This window comes from Drosophila subpulchrella, chromosome 2L (assembly GCF_014743375.2).
Source record: "Drosophila subpulchrella strain 33 F10 #4 breed RU33 chromosome 2L, RU_Dsub_v1.1 Primary Assembly, whole genome shotgun sequence".
Taxonomy (NCBI): domain Eukaryota; kingdom Metazoa; phylum Arthropoda; class Insecta; order Diptera; family Drosophilidae; genus Drosophila; species Drosophila subpulchrella.
In genome coordinates, this window is record NC_050610.1 from 25,985,680 (window position 1) to 26,007,089 (window position 21,410).

The window sequence follows — 21,410 nt, forward strand, 5'->3', positions numbered from 1 at the left end:
AGAAGTGGAGTTTTTGGGTTCCAATTTCGATAGTCATGGGAACTACGGAAAATTCCAACATGAAAATGGGTTCAAAACTTGACCCCTGACTTAAAGAAAATCTTGAATGCAAAACGTTTGAGAATTCAACCATAAACTCATAGAGATATCCCACGTCCAAATCGGACTCCAAAAACTGAAGTTATGGAATCTAGAAGTGGAGTTTTTGGGTTCCAATTTCGATAGTCATGGGGACTACGGAAAATTCCAACATGAAACTGGGTTAAAAACTTGACCCGTGTCTTGAAGAAAATCTTGAATGCAGAACGTTTGAGAATTCAACCATAAACTCATAGAGGTATCCCACTTCCAAATCGGAGTTCAAAAACTGAAGTTATGGAATCTAGAAGTGGAGTTTTTGGGTTCCAATTTCGATAGTCATGGGAACTACGGAAAATTCCAACATTAAACTGGGTTAAAAACTTGACCCCCGACTTGAAGAAAATCTTGAATGCAGAACGTAAGAAAATTTAACCACAAACTCATAGAGGTATCCCACGTCCAAATCGGAGTCCAAAAACTGAAGTTATGGAATCTAGAAGTGGAGTTTTTGGGTTCCAATTTCGATAGTCATGGAAACTTCGAAAAATTCCAACATGAAAATGGCTTCAAAACTTGACCCCCGACTTGAAGAAAATCTTGAATGCAGAACGTTTGAGAATTAAACCACAAACTCATTGAGGTATCCCACGTCCAAATCGGAATAGAAAAACTGAAGTTATGGAATTTGGAAGTGGAGTTTTGGGTTCCAATTTTTATAGTCATGGGAACTACGGAAAATTCCGACATGAAAATAGGTTCAAAACTTGACCCCCGACTTGAAGAAAATCTTGAATGCACAACGTAAGAAAATTCAACCACAAACTCATAGAGGTATCCCACGTCCAAATCGGAGTCCAAAAACTGAAGTTATGGAATCTAGAAGTGGAGTTTTGGGCTCTAGTTTTGACAGTCATGGGAACTTCGAAAAATTCCAACATGAAAATGGGTTCAAAACTTGACCCCCGACTTGAAGAAAATCTTGAACGCAGAACGTTTGAGAATTCAACCACAAACTCATTGAGGTATCCCACGTCCAAATCGGAGTCCAAAAACTGAAGTTATGGAATCTAGAAGTGGAGTTTTTGGTTTCCAATTTCGATAGTCATGGGAACTACGGAAAATTCCAACATGAAACTGGGTTAAAAACTTGACCCCCGACTTGAAGAAAATCTTGAATGCAGGACGTAAGAAAATTCAACCACAAACTGATAGAGGTATCCCACGTCCAAATCGGAGTCCAAAAACTGAAGTTATGGAATCTAGAAGTAAAGTTTTGGGCTCTAGTTTTGACAGTCATGGGAACTTCGAAAAATTCCAACATGAAAATGGGTTCAAAACTTGACCCCCGACTTAAAGAAAATCTTGAATGCAGAACGTTTGAGAATTCAACCACAAACTCATTGAGGTATCCCACGTCCAAATCGGAATAGAAAAACTGAAGTTATGGAATTTGGAAGTGGAGTTTTGGGTTCCAATTTTGATAGTCATGGGAACTACGGAAAATTCCAACATGAAACAAGGAAGAACGCTATAGTCGAGTACCTCGACTATCAGATACCCGTTACTCAGGTAAAGGGACCAATGGAGATATGCAAGCAGCAAATGCGCCACCTACCGGCGGTAGACAGATTTAAGCGTTGTGGGCGTTAGAGTGGGCGTGGCAAAGTTTTTTTTAAATCAATCGATAGGTATTGACGAGACCAATACACTTCAGTTAAAATTTTTTATCTAGCATGAAAATTGTGGGCGCCACAGATTTGGGCGGTTTGTGGGCGTTAGAGTGGGCGTTAGAGTGGGCGTGGCAAACTTTTTTTAGGTCAATCGGTAGGTATTGATGAGAACAACACATTTCAGTTAAAATTTTTGTTCTAGCATCAAAACTGTAGGAGCCACAGTTTTGGGCGGTTTGTGGGCGTTAGAGTGGGCGTGGCACTCTTCTGAAACAAACTTGCGCTGCGCAGGAATCTCAGGAATCTGCATGCCTAATCCCAGTATTGTAGCTCTTATAGTTTCCGAGATCTCAGCGTTCATACGGACAGACGGACAGACGGACAGACGGACATGGTTAGATCGACTCGGCTAGTGATCCTGATCAAGAATATATATACTTTATGGGGTCGGAAACGCTTCCTTCTGCCTGTTACATACCTTTCGACGAATCTAGTATACCCTTTTACTCTACGAGTAACGGGTATAAATAGGTTCAAAACTTGACCCCCGACTTGAAAAAAATCTTGAATGTAGAACGTAAGAAAATTCAACCACAAACTCATTGAGGTATCACACGTCCAAATGGGAGTCCAAAAACTGAAGTTATGGAATCTGGAAGTGGAGTTTTGGGTTCCAATTTTGATAGTCATGGGAACTACGGAAAATTCCAACATGAAAATGGGTTAAAAACTTGACCCCTGACTTAAAGAAAATCTTGAATGCAAAACGTCCAAATCGAAGTCCAAAAACTGAAGTTATGGAATCTAGAAATGGAGTTTTGGGCTCTAGTTTTGACTGTCATGGGAACTACGAAAAATTCCAACATGAAAGTGGGTTAAAAACTTGACCCCTGACTTGAAGAAAACCTTGAATGCAGATCGTTTGAGAACTCAACCACAAACTCATAGAGGTATCCCACGTCCAAATCGGAGTCCAAGAACTGAAGTTATGCAATCTAGAAGTGGAGTTTTTTGGTTCCAATTTCGATAGTCATGGGAACTACGGAAAATTCCAACATGAAAATGGTTTCAAAATCTGACCACCGACTTGAACAAAATCTTGAATGCAGAACGTTTGAGAATTCAACCACAAACTCATAGAGGTATCCCACGTCCAAATCGGAATCCAAAAACTGAAGTTATGGAATCTGGAAGTGGAGTTTTGGGCTCTAGTTTTGACAGTCATGGGAACTACGAAAAATTCCAACATGAAAATGGGTTAAAAACTTGACCCCTGACTTGAAGAAAATCTTGAATGCAGAACGTAAAAAAATTCAACCACAAACTCATAGAGGTATCCCACGTCCAAATCGGAGTCCAAAAACTGAAGTTATGGAATCTAGAATGGGAACTACGGAAAATTCCAACATGAAAATGGGTTCAAAACTTGACCCCCGACTTGAAGAAAATCTTGAATGCAGAACGTAAAAAAATTCAACTACAAACTCATAGAGGTATCCCACGTTCAAATCGGAGTCCAAAAACTGAAGTTATGGAATCTAGAAACGGAGTTTTTTGGTTCCAATTTCCATAGTCATGGGAACTACGGAAAATTCCAACATGAAAATGGGTTCAAAACTTGACCCCCGACTTGAAGAAATACTTGAATGCAGAACGTAAAAAAATTCAACCACAAACTCATTGAGGTATCCCACGTCCAAATCGGAATACAAAAACTGAAATTATGGAATTTGGAAGTGGAGTTTTTTTCCAGATTCCATAACATCAGTTTTTGGACTCCGATTTGGACGTGGGATACCTCTATGAGTTTGTGGTTGAATTCTCAAACGTTCTGCAATCAAGATCCAATTTTGATAGTCATGGGAACTACGGAAAATTCCAACATGAAAATGGGTTAAAAACTTGACCCCTGACTTGAAGAAAATCTTGAATGCAGAACGTTTGAGAATTCAACCACAATCTCATAGAGGTATCCCACGTCCAAATCGGAGTCCAAAAACTGAAGTTATGGAATCTAGAATGGGAACTACGGAAAATTCCAATATGAAAATGGATTCAAAATTTGACCCCCGACTTGAAGAAAATCTTGAATGCAGAACGTTTGAGAATTCAACCACAAACTCATAGAGGTATCCCACGTCCAAATCGGAGTCCAAAAACTGAAGTTATGGTATCTAGAAACGGAGTTTTTTGGTTCCAATTTCGATAGTCATGGGAACTACGGAAAATTCCAACATGAAAATGGGTTCAAAACTTGACCCCCGACTTGAAGAAAATCTTGAATGCAGAACGTAAGAAAATTCAACCACAAACTCATAGAGGTATCCCACGTCCAAATCGGAGTCCAAAAACTGAAGTTATGGAATCTAGAAGTGGAGTTTTGGGCTCTAGTTTTGACAGTCATGGGAACTACGGAAAATTCCAACATGAAAATGGGTTCAAAATTTGACCCCCGACTTGAAGAAAATCTTGAATGCAGAACGTTTGAGAATTCAACCACAAACTCATAGAGGTATCCCACGTCCAAATCGGAGTCCAAAAACTGAAGTTATGGAATCTGAAAGTGGAGTTTTGGGTTCCAATTTTGATAGTCATGGGAACTACGGAAAATTCCAACATGAAAATGGGTTCAAAACTTGACCCCCGACTTGAAAAAAATCTTGAATGCAGAACGTAAGAAAGTTCAACCGCAAACTCATTGAGGTATCCCACGTCCAAATCGGAATCCAAAAACTGAAGTTATGGAATTTGGAAGTGGAGTTTTGGGTTCCAATTTTGATAGTCATGGGAACTACGGAAAATTCCAACATGAAAATGGGTTCAAAACTTGACCCCCGAGTTGAAGAAAATCTTGAATGCAGAACGTAAGAAAGTTCAACCACAAATTCATAGAGGTAACCCACCTCCAAATCGGAATCCAAAAACTGAAGTTATGGAATCTGGAAGTGGAGTTTTGGGTTCCAATTTTGATAGTCATGGGAACTACGGAAAATTCCAACATGAAAATGGGTTCAAAACTTGACCCTCGTCGTAAAGAAAACTTTACATGTAGAGTGTTAGAGAATTCGACCACAAGGTCATAGAGGTGTCCCACGTCCAAATCGAAATCCAACAAGAAAGAAAGCTATAGTCGAGTACCTCTACTATCTACTATTACTCAGCTAAGTGGACCAAAGGGAAATGGAGATATGCAAGCAGCAAAGCGTGATTGAAATGCGCCACCTACCGGCGGTAGACAGATTTAAGCGTTATGGGCGTGGTACATTTTTTTTGGATCAATCGATAGGTATTGACGAGACCAATACATTTCAGTTAAAATTTTTTATCTAGCATGAAAATTGTGGGCGCCACAGGTTTAGGCGGTTTGTGGGCGTTGGAGTGGGCGTGGCATATTCGCGTAACAAACTTGCGCTGCGTACAAGGCTACGGAATCTAAATCTGAGATCCCAATTCTCTATCTTTAATAGTTTCCGAGATATCCACGTTCAGCTTACGATTTTTTGAAGTTTGGGGGCGGTTTGTGGGCGATCAAGTGGGCGTGACAAACTTTTTTGGGTCAATCGATAGGTGTTGATGAGAACAATACATTTCAGTTTACATTTTTATTCTAGCATCAAAACTGTAGGAGCCACAGTTTTGGGCGGTTTGTGGGCGTTAGAGTGGGCGTGACACTCTGCTGAAACAAACTTGCGCTGCGTATGAAGCTCAGGAATCTGCACTCCAAATCTCCATAGCCTAGCTCTTATAGTTTCCGAGATCTCAGCGTTCATCCGGACAGACAGACAGACGGACATGGCTAGATCGACTCGGCTAGTGATCCTGATCAAGAATATATATACTTTATGGGGTCGAAAACGCATCCTTCTGCCTGTTACATACTTTCCGACGAATCTAGTATACCCTTTTACTCTACGATTAACGGGTATAATAACTCAAGTTATGGAATCTGGAAGAGCAGTTTTGAGTTCCAATTTCGAAAGCCATTGGAAAAATCCTGGAAAATTGGAATCCTGATCAAGAATATATATACTTTATGGGGTCGGAAACGCATCCTTCTGCCTGTTACATACTTTCCGACGAATCTAGTATACCCTTTTACTCTACGATTAACGGGTATAATAACTCAAGTTATGGAATCTGGAAGAGCAGTTTTGAGTTCCAATTTCGAAAGCCATTGGAAAAATCGAACTAGAAAATGGGTTAAAATTTATGATATTTACAGGGGTGGTCAAAAGTATTTTCACAAAACAAAAGTTAAATATACTCATAATTTGAACTTACTTCTTGATAACTTTGGCATCAATGGAAAGGTAATTTAAATGCCGTTTGAATGATACAATACATTTCTTAACCCATTCAGTACTTATTGAAAAGGACGAATTTGTGTAAACATCTACTTTTTAAACTTTTTTCCTCGACTTGAAAACTTAAACTTTTTATACCCGTTACTCGTAGAGTAAAAGGGTATACTAGATTCGTCGGAAAGTATGTAATAGGCAGAAGGAAGCGTTTCCGACCGCATAAAGTATATATATTCTTGATCAGGATCACTAGCCGAGTCGATCTAGCCATGTCCGTCTGTCCGTCTGTCTGTCTGTCCGAATGAACGCTGAGATCTTGGAAACTATAAGAGCTAGGCTATTGAGATTTGGCGTGCAGATTCCTGAGCTTCTTACGCAGCGCAAGTTTGTTTCAGTAGAGTGCCACGCCCCCTCTAACGCCCACAAACCGCCCAAAACTGTGGCTCCTACAGTTTTAATGCTAGAGTAAAAATTTAAACTGAAATGAATTGTTCTCATCAATACCTATCGATTGACCCAAAAAAAGTTTGCCACGCCCACAAACTTCAAAAAATCGTTAGTATGAACGCGGATATCTCGGAAACTATCAAAGATAGAGTATTGGGATTTCATATTTAGACTCCGTAGCCTTGTACGCAGCGCAAGTTTGTTATGCGAATATGACCCGCCCACTCTAACGCCCACAAACCGTCCAAGCCTGTGGCACCCACAATTTTTATGCTAGATAAAAATTTTTAACTGAAATGTATTGGTCTCGTCAATACCTATCGATTGATCCAAAAAAAATGTTGCCACGCCCACTCTAACGCCCATCACGCTTAAATCTGTATACCGCCGGTAGGTGGCGCATTTCAATCTCGCTTTGCTGCTTGCATATCTCCATTTCCCTTTGGTCCCTTTAGCTGAGTAACGGGTATCTGATAGTCGAGGTACTCGACTATAGCGTTCTCCCTTGTTTTTTATATTTTTTATGATTTTTTGAAGGTGACAATGTCGGAAAAAATTTGTATGAAAACAAAGAAAAATATGGCTCAAATTCAATAATAATAAAAATATAAGCAAAATGATTTTTGAAAAATTATTTTTGCAGTTACAATTATTTTTGTTTCAAGAAACTTTTTGCATCAACAAATTTAAGTTTTCAAGTCGAGGAAAAAGGTTTAAAAAGTATATGTTTACACAAATTCGTCCTTTTTAATAAGTACTGCATGGGTTAAGAAATTTATTGTTCATTCAAACGGCATTTAAATTACCTTTCCATTGATGCTAAAGTTAACAAGTTAGGTTATGAGAATATTTAACTTTTATTTTGTGAAAATACTTTTGACCACCCCTGTATGTACAAAATATTAAAATTATTCTTGTAAATATAAAAAATCAATTCCATTGCATTCATTAAATTTTATAAAATACAACGTCTTAGCTTAAAATAAAAATGCAGAAAAAATTATGCTTACTACACCATATTTGATCCCAAATTTAATGGTGCTGATTTTTATTTTATATAAAATATTGAAAAAGTACAAAATACTAAAACTTATTTTTCATAAATATTTGTAAATAATATTTGGTGTTAGTCCATAAAAAGATTAAGAAGGTATTAGCTGATATACTAGCAAGTAAAGAGATCGATCAGTCAAACTCTAAATGTTACTTAAAATAATCCGATACGCTAGACATGAAATAGAGGCTTGTTATAATATAGTTGCAGACTGCGTCTTGCAAACATTTACCATTTCAGTGGAGTACTTTTGTTGGTGTATGCGTTGGCCCTAAAATTAAATATAATAATTATTAATGCAAAACAATTAAATATTAATCACAAAGGATTATAAAAGATAATTCCAGCACACAATGTAAACGAATTGTAGCTACGAATTGTAGCTAAAAATTGTAATAATTGTTAAATTTGTAAAATTGATTTTCATTGAATGCACATCTATGAAATATACATATTTACATATGTATGAAGTCAAACAGGTATTATGATAGATATATTAGAGTTAAATAGAGTTCGGATATAAATAAATGGGCGGACATATATGTATATATTTTAATATACAAATGTATTTAAAAAAAGTAGAAAGCCTTTGGAAGAAAAATAAAAATGAAGACTTACTTAACAACCCCATGGTTTTGAACTGTTGTTAGGGTAATGAAGGGAGTCAATCGCTCTATGAAACGATCGTTGTTACGCTCCAATTCCCGTTGGTAATCTTTTTGGTCTGAAAGAATTAGATTGCGATTCTTTTTCAAAGCATCAGCACAACGTTTTGAAAACTCGCGAAAGCAAAGACGAAGTTTGTTTTGGTGCTTCGTTGGGACTGTTGTTCCGTCGGATAAATTGGAAAGGAACACACTAGCCATTTCCATAGGGCCTTGGTTGACGGTGGTTCCAATACATCCCTGAAGAACCATTTGTAAAATTTTTGGGTCAGCAGGCTCCTGATTCGTAGCAGCCGCCAGCTCCAATGTTTTCTTTTGAATATCCTGTGCAAAATAATGTTTAATTACACCAGTTTACAAAAAAAAATTGATGAAATACGCACTTCAGGAAACCTTTGTTTTCCGGTAAGATACATCTCCCTGATTAAGAAAAGGGCATTTAAAATTTTTTCTATGGTACCAATTTTTTTTAAAGTGTAAAAAACGTTTTTCGCACTTTTTTATTTTTTAACTCGAGTTGTGATAAACCGAATTCGGTCATTAAAGACTCATTTTACAGGTAATGGAATGCCCTTTAACTTTCTTGTACACATCGTTGAGTTCCATTCATTAGTTTAGAAGCTACACTTCGTCAAAGTTGAAAAAGTTGGAAAAAATGCAAAAACGCTGGCATAAATTGCTTCTTTAAAAATACACGCCTAAAAACCGAAATTAGTTTTATGTTGTTTTCTTAAAGGCTGAACTTTAACGGAGAATATAAGCCATTGATCACGACAATCCGTTGGTAAATCGATTTTTTACAGATTTTTAAACGTATATACCCAAGTTCAGTGTTCGGGAGCAGCGGCCGTTAAACATTATTTTAAATTTTCAGTGTTGGGGAACGTAAGATTTTGGTGCAAGTAGTTATGCATAACGTCAGTTTCTTTGCTATTAGTGCTGGGCAAGCTAAAAAGGATGCGATTGCAGTTACAAGGAAATCATTTTCATATATTTTTAGCAAGAAATTAGCAAGGAAACTGACGTTATGCACTACAACTTGCACCAAAATCTTACGTTCCCCAACACTGAAAATTTAAAATAATGTTTAACGGCCGCTGCTCCCGAACACTGAACTTGGGTATATACGTTTAAAAATCTGTAAAAAATCGATTTACCAACGGATTGTCGTGATCAATGGCTTATATTCTCCGTTAAAGTTCAGCCTTTAAGAAAACAACATAAAACTAATTTCGGTTTTTAGGCGTGTATTTTTAAAGAAGCAATTTATGCCAGCGTTTTTGCATTTTTTCCAACTTTTTCAACTTTGACGAAGTGTAGCTTCTAAACTAATGAATGGAACTCAACGATGTGTACAAGAAAGTTAAAGGGCATTCCATTACCTGTAAAATGAGTCTTTAATGACCGAATTCGGTTTATCACAACTCGAGTTAAAAAATAAAAAAGTGCGAAAAACGTTTTTTACACTTTAAAAAAAATTGGTACCATAGAAAAAATTTTAAATGCCCTTTTCTTAATCAGGGAGATGTATCTTACCGGAAAACAAAGGTTTCCTGAAGTGCGTATTTCATCAATTTTTTTTTGTAAACTGGTGTTATTATACACAGTTTGGATTTTATCAACTTATGACTTACTTCAATTGCCACCTCAATAGGCTCCAGGACTATTTGCTGTCGGCTAATTACCATAATTCGTGTTTTTACATAGGGAAAGTGGTTCGCCGTGGTCAAAATAGTTTTTCGTTTACATTGTTCATGTAGTTCGCCGTGTGCCTTACCATTTTTCGTAAAAGGCGTTGCATATATAAATCGTTCTGAATTATAAAAAATACCTTGTGAAACTTAACACTTTAAAATAATATTCCAGTTCATACTTATATTGAAATTCCGCTCAAAGTATGTTTCACGATGTCGCATTTCATAGGTTTCAAAATAAGGTTCCACATAAGTAATTTGAATGTAAGCCTTATCGGGGTCTAAACTGTTTATGTCGACTGTATTGGAGTCTTTGATGATGTGCACTGAGTCCGGTCCAAATCGTTCAGTGTAAAAGTTCTGCCGTGCAAAGGAAAAAAAAAATTATCCACTTTTGTTTACCAAAATCATCATGGTATATTGTATACCTGGAGCCGACTGAATATTTCGGGCAATTTCGTTAAAGTTGGCTCTTTATAAATGAATTCCTGTTGGTCCAAGTCTCCGAATTTCCCGCCGTAAAACCCAACTCGAAAATATGTACCGAAAACTCTCTTTCCCTGTTGTAAATAAGAAGGTATACATTTCGTTTGGGAGAATAACAGCATTTGATTACCTGTAGCTGAGCTATTCGATTAAATGCCTCCTGCAACTTGCCATGCACTTTACTTAGTTTTTGAAAGTCTCTGTTGGCTTCGCAGATCGGAATCAAAATCTTGTACACCTCGTTCATTGCTTCATACATGCCAGCCACTTGAAAAGAATTGGAGGCTTCTTCCAGCAAAGCCTTCAATCCAGTTTCAGTAAAATGATTTCCCAAGCAAATACCATCCTCGCCGGGACTGAGGACGTCATCCGACACTGCCGACTCCATTAAAGTGTTGGGAGAAATGCGTTGAAAACTTACAGCTCCCACAGGTAAATGTGTTTGGGACTCCAACATGCTTAGATATTCCGATACCAAAGAAGCGGCGTGTACGTAGCACATGGCTGCTTCCGTGTGATTTGCACGCTCGCGGTGCTTTTTTGCCATGTTTTCCAGCCAAGTTAGCCGAAGATCAGGATTATTTTGGTAACCTTTGGCAATACGATTCATAAGATCAAGAAGCATTTCTGGGTCTTCTTGATACTCCTTCATTTTAACAGTATCCGACAATATCATATGCAGATTGAAAAGCAAGTCTTGTACTTGCTCGGGAAATGATGTATCCTGCAGATCGGAGTCGGATTCAGCATAAACTAGCACTGTTTTAAGCGCACGGCGTAGCGATTGCTCACTAAAAACCGAGCTAGTGCCAACTAAAGAGCTTAAAGACATCGTCACTTGCATCTTAACGCGCGCAAAGTTCTAAAAGTAAACATTCTCAATTAGTTATAAAAGGCTTTCTAAACAAATAAAACTTACATTTCCAATTTCAAAATTTTGTCTCATTAGTAAGTATAATGATGCAGCTGCCTGTGATCGTATCCCTGGCAAAAGAGATCCACAGTGCTTTAGTAAAATTAAACACAAATCTGCACATATGTCCGTCTCGTCGTCGAATAATAGGTTTGGAAATTTGAAAATAAGAGCGCGTTGAGATGCAAACAAGTTTTGCAGCGCCAGAGTAGATTGATTGCGGGACAGTGCATGGAGGAGCACCTTAAGCACTGTTCCAAGGAGATTATGGTATAAGTTGGCCGCAACATGAACAATAATTTCCAAAGTATCGAGAAGCACAAGGGCAACTTCAGTCGCCAAAGAGCCTTCGATGAAGTGACTTAATTCAAGTTCATGCTCACTTTTGCCCACACCGTCTACATATTGTGAACGATACGGCATCTGGTCCTTTCGCCAGCGGAATTTCTCTGTCGAATTGCGATCTTTTCGGCGATTAATTAAATCGTATCGAGCGGAATTTGTGCCTCTAATACATTCTTCTAGTTTTTCCTTAACATCAGTTGACCCGGTTTTTCTAAAACTTTGGGTATTGGTTCGTTTTAGAGTGGGGACGTGTTTTTGTCCTGTATACTCAAAAGTTTTTAGGCAAACATTAACAACTTGAAGCATTTGGTGCACTCTGTGTGGACTTAGATCCAAAAGCCACCGGTATAGAACGTTGCGCTCCAAATTCTTTAGAACCCACAGAAAACAAACCAACAAATGGCGGGTATTTTCCGAGCTAAGGGGCGATTTGTTTTTAACTTGTTCGTTCAAGTAGGAGTACGGTCGACTTCCTGAAATTGCGAATGCCACTTCCGGATTAATGGTTGATGCTGTAATTGTTTGATGTGGGCCTTGATAATCTTCAAGCTGGCCGATTTGCTGCAAACGGTCCTGATCAAGACCGTGTTGATGGAGCTGAGGAATGCTGTTCATCACTATGGACAATAGCGGTATGTATAAAGCGGCCACCCTTGCACGTGCTTCGGTGTCGCTGTATCGAGTGTCCAAGTCATGAGAAGTCATCAGGTTGCGAGTGCATCGTATCGCCTTTCCGTGTAACTGGGGATTGGGCACCTCCATTACTGCAGCCAAATCGCTGAGAACAAGTCCAACCAGAAAATGTTGCTGGAGGAAGTCCTGACTTAGGTCTGCATGAAGCGCCCGCTCAAGTGACCCCTAAGAAAAAAAGGACAAAACAAGAGAAAACGCTACAGTCGATGGCCTCGACTATTAGGTACTCAGCTTTTTTCACTAACACACCTATCCTATACCACCTATCTTCTGCTTATATATCGCCACTTGGACTATAGCGCCCCTACCGGCTTGGTGTCGTATTAGTGAAAACAGCTTATTTGCTGCAAGTGGTGTGCAATCTCCATTGAATTGCAAAATATTGATTATTATTTGTTTATAACTTTTTGATGAATGGTCCGATTTCAATAGTTTTTGGCATGTAGATAGGTATTGATAATAAGAACAAACCTAATTTAAATGTTTACAAAATATTAAAAAATGTGGGAGCTAGACGGGTTTGAGTCTTATAGTCGTTTTTGGGCGTTGGAGTGGGCGTGGCAACTTGCGCCGCGCGGGAAGCCCAAGAATATGCATGCCAGGTCTCAACACTCTAGGTCTTATAGTTTCCGAGATCTCAGCGTTACGGACAGACGGACATGGCTAGATCGACTCGGCTGGTGATCCTAATCAAGAATATATATACTTTATGCGGTCGGGTATAATATGAGTTTCTGTGTATTGTTCTTTGACTTACGCAAGATGTTTGACTGTTGCTCGATGTGGTGCTTGGCGTGGGGCTGCATGGTGCGCATACCATTGTGTAGGATGTCCCAAATGGCAAATTCAGAGCTACAAAGTGTTCATGGCTACACACAATTCTTAAGAAGTCTATTTTATAGTTCATTAGGTCCGGAATTGAGGAGTTTTTGGATATCAAAACCTTGGTATAAGTTTTAATAAGACCGAAAACAAATCCCCGATCCATGATGCTTAGTATGTCAAATATAAAGAAGCTTAGACTAGCATTTAAGGATTGCGCTAGCTTTGGCTCATTACTATGATAACCGACTACTTTTGTAGTAACTAAGTGCACTAGTGTGGACAGATCATCATTAAACTGATGAGGAAACCGATGCTTTCGGGGACCATTTAAAGTGTTCGAGCTATGCAAATGTTCAATCATAGATTTAACAATTAGCTCAAACAAGAACCACGAATTTGACATAGCTAAGTCTGCAGCTTTTCCACTAGCCACGACCCAATGTAGGGCTAATTCTTCGTGTAGCAGGCGTACTTGTACATCCCGTCCAGCCATTGAGTGAAGCATATCTATAGGTAGCTCTAAAAATGGATGAAATTTGTATTTGACCTTATAAAATTTGTATATGCATTTACCTTTGCGATCCAAACTTCTACCACTAGTTAATACATTATCATATAAGCTGTACGTTTCGGTTAGCGGCAAGTCATCCGTTGTGCTGCGGCTACATGTAAGTCGCTGCTTACTTTGAAATGGGTGCGGAATTTTACATTGAAATTGCACATATGTTGATAGCAAACTTTGCCGCCCGTATTGATCGTATTGGTCGTCGTTAAGTATTGACAACAGAGACGATACTAAGCAAAGAACTTCGAAAACCGTAGATCCTAGGGACATTGCCTGTCCTCCAACTTTGTGGGTTATTACCAACAATTCAATAAGCTTATCCAGGACTAAGGGTAGATGCCTCACTAATGGCTCGCGATTTGCGTGCTCTATATCTAGCAAGCATTTCTTTAACTCTGCCTCTATATTACTTTCGCCAATGTGTGAAGGTATATTTCGCGTGTCTAAATATTCGCAAATTAAGAAGAATCGATCAAGAAACGAGTCCAAAGTATGAACTGCAGTAACTGCTTCCACATTAATAGCAAACACGGCTCTATGATTGTCTAGCCATTTAATTCCAGGCAGATGGACATTCGGTGGAATAAATGAGTAGTTTTCCGGTGGTGATTCTACCATAACAGGGAGATTAAATTCTCCAAACTTAAGTTTCCCGTCTTCCAGTAATGGCAACCAGGTATATCCAATAGGAGTCTCTACGGACGGCTGCAAGTCCTGTGGTTTCTTTTGACAGGATACATGATAAATAGTAAAGAATAAATGGTGATGCTGTTTTATCGATGCAGGAAGTGCTATTTTTATCTCATCATAAAAAGATGGACATTTGTTGTGATAATTGACTGCCGTAAATGCCTCAGTGGAAAATTTAGGGCAAGATGACTTGCCATATATGGCATTAACCGCATCTTTTGGCGTTTCGCCCGCCATGAGTTGTACGCGCACAGCAATGTTACGAGCAGAGCCCGCACGGGAAGAAAAATTCAGCTCTTTTGGCGACACAAAAAGAAGATTGCGGTAGGTATAATGTGGATTGTAAATTGCTGATTGGGGAAACTCTAAGATTTCCTTAACCGGTCGAAAGTTTTCGGTACTTTGAGGGTTTATACTTGCAAGCTCTGGAGTTAGTGCGTTCTTGACTTCCTCGACACAAGGAGAGATTTCTAGTTTAATAGAGCCAGGTATGCATTTTAACTTCTTCATAACTGAGCTCGGTCTTTTCAACTCTGGTAAAATTTTGTACAAGTCCTCGTCTTTCATTTTATCTGCCTCTTGCTTAAAGAAGCTTGGCACCGTTATAGTGACAGGTCGAAAGTTTTCTACAACGTTCGCGAAATCATCAGGCGACCAGGACCGGCGCTTTTCCTTTCGTTCTAGAGAACCACGCCGGGTAAGGGTTCCGCTCATATCATTAGCCTTGCGCCTTAGTTGATCAAAGCTGCTTGTTGAGGACTTGCGGTCCAAACTGTTGGAGCTTGGGGCGGTGCCCAAACCACTACCTGTTCCATTTCCAAAAGAATCCTTTTCCGTCCCGCCAGCGTCCTTGCTTTCGAAATTGTCACCATTAAAAACATTTGATAGGTAGATGCCTGTCCATGCAAACGGCATTCGATATTTGCCTAAACGCTCACAATAGTCCGCCGCGTTGAATTTTACTTTCTCTCGGTATTTGTCTTTGTCTTCCTTTAGATACGGCTCGACAGAATTGTTTATGTCACCCTGCAGAACCTTCTCTAGACGAATCACCAGAAATAAATCATTGCTTGGGTATGAAATTTCAAATATGGCCGAATGACTCTGGGTACTGATATCGGCGCACTGGACGTGGCTTGACAACATCCGCTTGAGACTATCCGAGTTCATGTCGAAGTAGAAGTTTTCTGATATTTTTTGTCGTTCTTTGGCGTCATAAATGGCCATAGAGGCGAAAATTGGTTCCACTTCAAGCTCAAGCCGAAGCTGCAGGCATTTTACCTGAATGCGATGGCCCATATGCTCAACTGGAATCTCAGCGAGAAGCCGGCGTTCTATGCTTTCCTCCGCTTCAGATTCCGGATATAGCGAAAAAAGAGCCACTTGACGATCCTGCTGCCGGCGTGCCTCGTTGGTTTGGTCAATATGCTCAGGCGGTACATTGTCGAGCAAGTTTGGTATCAGTGGATCATTAACTGAGCGTCGAAGATCAAAGCTGGCCCAGGAACCTCGGGGTGTCAAAGTGTCCGTGCAAGAGCTAACTGAAGCCAAACTGGCAATCGATTGCCTGGAGCTTGGAGTGCAGCTTTCGCTTTTATAGGCAAACGTTTCTTCAAACGATGAGAAATCTTTGTCGATCTCAAACTCCTGCTGGTACGCGGATGGACTAATGGTTCCCCGGTCGATACGCTCGCGGATATAGCACGAGCTGGAGAGGTGCCGCTGCGCATACTCAACCACTTTCCATGGGCGTGTATAGCAGTTGACACATTCTTGTACGTGTTGGGGCAAATCAGATCTAAAAAGGACAAGTCAGTTAGTCGAGGTACAATCTGGATTAATACATACAAATTTTCGGTCGGGACGATGTGATCAACAGTTCGGATCTTCCGGGGAATGACTTTAACAGTTACATCTCCTTGAGGAAAGTCCAATATGTGTTTCAGGGGATCCCGGTTGATAATGTTCATGTGTTGGGAAAGAAATTCTTCATAGTCCAGCGGCTCCGTCGGGGAAACCTTTTGAGAAAATTTAAGCACTTCAAAACTTATACTCGGGAATCATGTTATTCTTACCGTGGAAGCGCACAGTGATGTGTCGATTGTCTTTGATAGATGACAGCTTGAAACATTTTTTCGTACATCTGCAGCCGACTGCCTAGGGTAGCACAAATTGGTATAGACACGAATAATTGTAGGGCGTTTCTTTGTTTTACAAGTATGTAATTGCCCCTAATGGTCAACTTACTTTGAAACTTTTTGCACAAACGAGCGTTGCGCACTCGACATTTTAATTTTTGCGAATTCCGAGTGCTTGTGTGTTTAATTATGTTATTAAATACAAAACAGAAATAATTGTTTACTTGCAGCGCCGTCGATACCCGTACTTATCGATCAATTTCGAACTCACAGAGATGAGCTATAAGTCCATTGACATGAACTAGTTCCGGAACCGCGATGATTTTTACCGATAGTGACCGGAACTAAACACGAAAAAGTGCATTGTTTTTTAAAAATTAAAATAAAATGTAAAATAAGAATTTCTGCATTTAGTTACTGAAAATAACATAGCTTGTTTCATACAAAAGTTTAGGAAATTAGGTGCAATATGCAACTGATATAAAGTCGAAATTGACTGAAAAAAATTGTTAGGATATATGTACATCCATATAAACTACGGCATGTCAGAACTGTTCCATTTTTATTTACGATATTCAATTATTATTTAAAAATAAATAGTGTTGTGCTTTTAATAAAAAATTCTCCATTTTGATGTGCCCCGTTTGTGGTCTATTTTTTAGGAAAACCAAATTGTTTCCCCCATGTCTCTGGCCGTTTTTTTATGGTTTTCTACCAACACTTTTTGTGTAGAAAAATAAAAATTTCAATATTTTTGTTGTACAGCTCTTTAAAGTAACGTAAGAAAACTGTACTTCCATGATAGCCTTTTAGTCTAGTTGAACTTAAACAAAATTATATGTAAAAACAGCTTCAATTTACTATTGGAAATGTAATTAGGGTATAATTTTTGCTGGCCAAATTTGAATGTTATGTTTTTGCATAAATGCTCCTGAGATCAAATAATTTAGGAACTCATAAAAAACGTAGATGGCATTTTATTTCGATTTTCATGCGCTTCCGGCCTAACGACATGTGCCTCAAGTTTTCACTTTCACCCACAAGCAACAGCTGCAGTGGCTTTGGCGGGACTTTTTTTTAGATTTAGAGCAAGCCGCACACATTCCGGCCCGCCTGAGGATGCGATGTTTTTAGGAGCTGCATACCACTATGCATGGAAGGGGGCTTGTTTGTCAGTGGGAGGCTGTTGAAATTTTGACGTCGGTAAAATTAGAGACGGCGATAAATAGCTCTTGATTGCAGTACTTTTGTGGAACACTCTTATCCAGTCAATCTGCAGGCCACCAGAGTGTGCAGACCAAGATTTTTTGATAAGATGCAATTCAAATTAAGGTATACCACAAATTAAGTAATACGTCTCATAAAATTGTCTCATTATTAATAAATATTGCAGTGGCGAAATTTTTAATGAATTTTTTAAGCACATATTAATGCGCCTTTATCCATATTTAAGCAAATAGCCCGGGCACTGAAAGAAAACTGTACGCAAGGGCATTCAAGTAATTTCCATACAAATATTATGAAAAGTGACAAAATAATTATAAACCTAAAACTGCTAACTAAATTATTTTGGTACATTTATTTGTACAAAAAAAAGGAAAAATAAAGATTATTTAATTACGAAGCTGTTGATATTTTCCTTAAGTGTCATGGTTGGGTATTGCTCCTCGCTTCTGGCCTCATCTGTTTCGGCGACAAATTATGACGAACTGTGTGCAATCATTTCCATACATCCTAATATATATGCATGTACGCAGAAGTGCTATCCCCATAATGGCCATCTGTGTTGCTGCCAGATTTGTTTATGTGCTTTTTACCCCAGGGTTGCGCCTTAATGTCTTGGGGCATTTAGAGCGATCACATAAATATGAGTTTCGTGTCTTCCAACGCTTTTGAGCATCTCATTTAACTTACTCATACAGTTGATAAAATAATAACATACCTTCGATTACAGAGCAAGTCCGTATAACTTGGTTAATAGTTTTTAAGAATTTTAGAATATGTTAAGAGTACCCTAATGGTAACGTACAATTTCGATACAATCATTCGCAGCTGTATCACAATGTTATGTCCACAGGCGACGCCGTCTGGGACGCCTCCGCTCTTTTCGTTTTGAACTTTTGTGCCAGAAACCAAAGACACTTGAGCGACAGATGCCACCATCACCATCCAAACGTTGCCAAAAAGAATCGGCCGCCGGGTACAAAGTCCAATTAGTGACATTCTGACAAGATGCATAGAGCCTCGCGCCGAGATCGCCACTCATGTTAGTATGTATATATTTTATCCGTACGTACCCGAACAACTTAATGAATCGGTCCGTAGAGCAACGCCAAAATGCTATTCTAATTGTCTACATATTTTTCATGGCTGGCGCCAACTTTCTTCATGTGCAGCGCGGTATTAGCTTGTTAGATCGTTAGAATTGGCGTTCTAGGCGGCAAAGTACCTGGTGTTGAAATTTCGTACAATCATTTTCTCTACTTGAAAAGAACAGTAAAGCAATAGTTCAATATTTAGCACTGATTATAGCTTTCTGAAAATCAAATTACTTCCCTAAATTCATAAAATTCATACATTAGTATGTGAACAGATATTATTAGCCCAAAACATTTTCACGCCTCGCTGTGTGTAATGGAGGTTTGATGGTCTTTATTACACGCACCCGATCAAGATAAAAAACCTCAATTTGATTTGGAACTATTTTCAGCACATTTAAGGCCAAGTAAAATGTATATTCGTAGTCCCGAGTAAACTCTGCACAAATGTGTTAATTTAATTATAAGTAACTATTTATATTCAACGCTTTGTACTATTTTTAGTATGCCTATACGAATAAAACCATATTAATTAACTGTCTAGCACCTTTCGAGGTGTAGAGTTTTTGATTATTTTGCACAGATCCAGACAGTGTGAAATAAGGTAACGAATGAGTACTAGTTCAATGCAACACCTCAACTTGTGTATACTAAACAAAATAAAATACATTGATACAGATATTCGTCGTACTTATGCTTCCGCCAGAAGTACCTTTAGAACATTATTATTATTAATAGTCGGTAAAGGAACACAAGCCTTAACGAACTCAATGGAGTTAATAACTTAACTACTCTTCCTATGGACCGACTGTCAAAAATTATTTGCGATGTATCAGCTGGGTCTTCGTCAATAATTTGTCCATTTAATTTTTGTAGAAATTTACATCCAATCGTCAGGGTCATTTTACCTGCTGCTGTTACTCCGCTCCGCTGAATGAACTTTCCAAAAGCACCTGAGAGGCCCGACCGCAAGTTGCAGTTATTAATTTAGGCAGGACAACGACGATCAACAGGCGATGCCCGCCAGCACATCATCAGCAGCAGTGGCAGTTGGCCTGCACCTTTCCATGACAAGGTGTCCTCAAAAGAACTTGGCCGGCTGTATACAGAGCACTGAAAATACCGACAGAACTGGACGTGCAAACACACATATCGATGGGGATACGAGAATAAAAGGTGCAGATACTCGTGTTGTGTTTATGCGGGAAATATCAAATAAAAAGCTGGCTTATAGGAACTCGAAATTTGATGAGATTTACTACTGTGGGCAAAAAGTGAAGTAAATTTGTATGTAGAATGAAGTCTTTATTTATTCTTCTAAATAAATTTAAATCCCCTTAAAAGTAGTCCCCTCCCTATGAAAGAAACTTATGCCAACGTTTTTTCCAATCCTCGACACATGCCAAATAGTTCCTTTCCAATATAGCCATCAACGCCTTTTTTTTTTATCTCCTTTATCGACTCGAAACGCGTACTCTTGAGTTTTGAAAATAGCCAGTGGTCACACGGAGCCAAATCAGGCCTCTGGGTGGTTGCGAAATGTTCACGAAGAACGAGTGAAATGTGAGCCGGTGCATTATCGTGATGTAAAAACCAAGAGCTCTTGTTCCCCATAATTTCTGGTTTTTTAGACGAATTGCTGTGGAAGACATTCATAGTACACCACACCACGAAAATCAAAAATCGACATTGAAACAAGCAACTCAAAGGCTTATTTTTGCATTTCAGATTCCGGGAGTCGGGCGCATAAACAGCGCAACAGATGCCTTCGGCACGCAAATGAAGAATTCAAACCAGTTGCTGCGCGGCGACATGTAGAAGTGGCGAATGCGCCAACATTGGCAAATGAGTGGCCAATAGCCCGTGACCATCGCCGTATGCTGTATGGCATGGCATGTGTCAGCATGGGCGTACTGGTGGGGAGCTTTCGGTGCGGGTGCGCCTTCTCCTCGGGAAATGTTTCCGGCTACGCTCATGCGTGTCAACGTCAAGGCGCGACAACTGCAAGCATCTGGTCGGTCAGAAACCAGACACGACCGATGGCACTGGACCTGTGCCGTGCCGTTGGTCGCTATACTTATTTGCATTGCGTTTATGACACTGCAATCGCACAGCCGAGGCCACGGCAACCAGCTGTGCATCTGGCGCCAGCCAAAAATTAACCAAATCGTCTTCTGTCTGGCTCTTTGTGTGTTGACTGCAAAAATGAAAATTTCTATATAACAAAAGGCAAGTGAACAAAGCAGTTTTATGACAAGGATATTCGACAGTGCCCACTTACAAATGGGCAATGGCAGAAAGCGCATTAAAGGGCCGACTCGGAGACAGGTACCGCAAAACCCTAAGATGTCAAAATGTTGTCCTTCCTGTGCCATTACGCTACTCAATTTCGCATGAGCCAACATATCTAAAAAAGTTGGAAGCGGATCTTTAATTTCGTGAATCCCATTTTTCCGATTTCTTGGAGGAAGCATGCGATTCTCCAACATATCCGCGGACCTATGCGGAACTCGGCGTGAGTGACA

General features: G+C 39.4%; 1 protein-coding gene across 3 annotated transcripts; it reads right to left on the bottom strand.

Moving 5' to 3' along the window:
• Positions 1-7,499: 7,499 nt before the first annotated feature.
• Positions 7,500-16,813, bottom strand: LOC119546801 (dedicator of cytokinesis protein 7). Of its 3 annotated transcripts, XM_037853378.1 has the most exons (13): positions 16,677-16,813; positions 16,505-16,586; positions 16,278-16,447; positions 13,748-16,227; positions 13,107-13,693; positions 11,318-12,514; positions 10,529-11,260; positions 10,341-10,472; positions 10,092-10,272; positions 9,853-10,031; positions 8,172-8,542; positions 7,786-7,824; positions 7,500-7,724 (listed from the first exon to the last, which is right to left on the bottom strand). In XM_037853378.1, exons 1-13 carry the CDS (start codon positions 16,715-16,717, stop codon positions 7,703-7,705), a joined length of 6,213 nt encoding a protein of 2,070 aa, XP_037709306.1. In that variant the 5' UTR covers positions 16,718-16,813; the 3' UTR covers positions 7,500-7,702. The 3 variants fall into 3 exon arrangements, with proteins under 3 accessions (XP_037709306.1, XP_037709307.1, XP_037709308.1); XM_037853379.1 differs by having other exon boundaries at positions 7,500-7,824; XM_037853380.1 differs by lacking the exons at positions 7,500-7,724; positions 7,786-7,824; positions 8,172-8,542 and adding an exon at positions 9,714-9,771.
• Positions 16,814-21,410: the final 4,597 nt, after the last annotated feature.

What these genes read in the sequence shown, in the direction of transcription:
- LOC119546801 (XM_037853378.1), bottom strand. Translation starts at nt 16,717, where the DNA reads ATGTCGAGTGCGCAACGCTCGTTTGTGCAAAAAGTTTCAAA. An exon ending in TTTGTGCAAAAAGTTTCAAA is followed by an intron (nt 16,587 to 16,676) that starts GTAAGTTGACCA and finishes GTGCTACCCTAG; the next exon opens with GCAGTCGGCTGCAGATGTAC. An exon ending in ATCGAATAGCTCAGCTACAG is followed by an intron (nt 10,473 to 10,528) that starts GTAATCAAATGC and finishes TATTTACAACAG; the next exon opens with GGAAAGAGAGTTTTCGGTAC.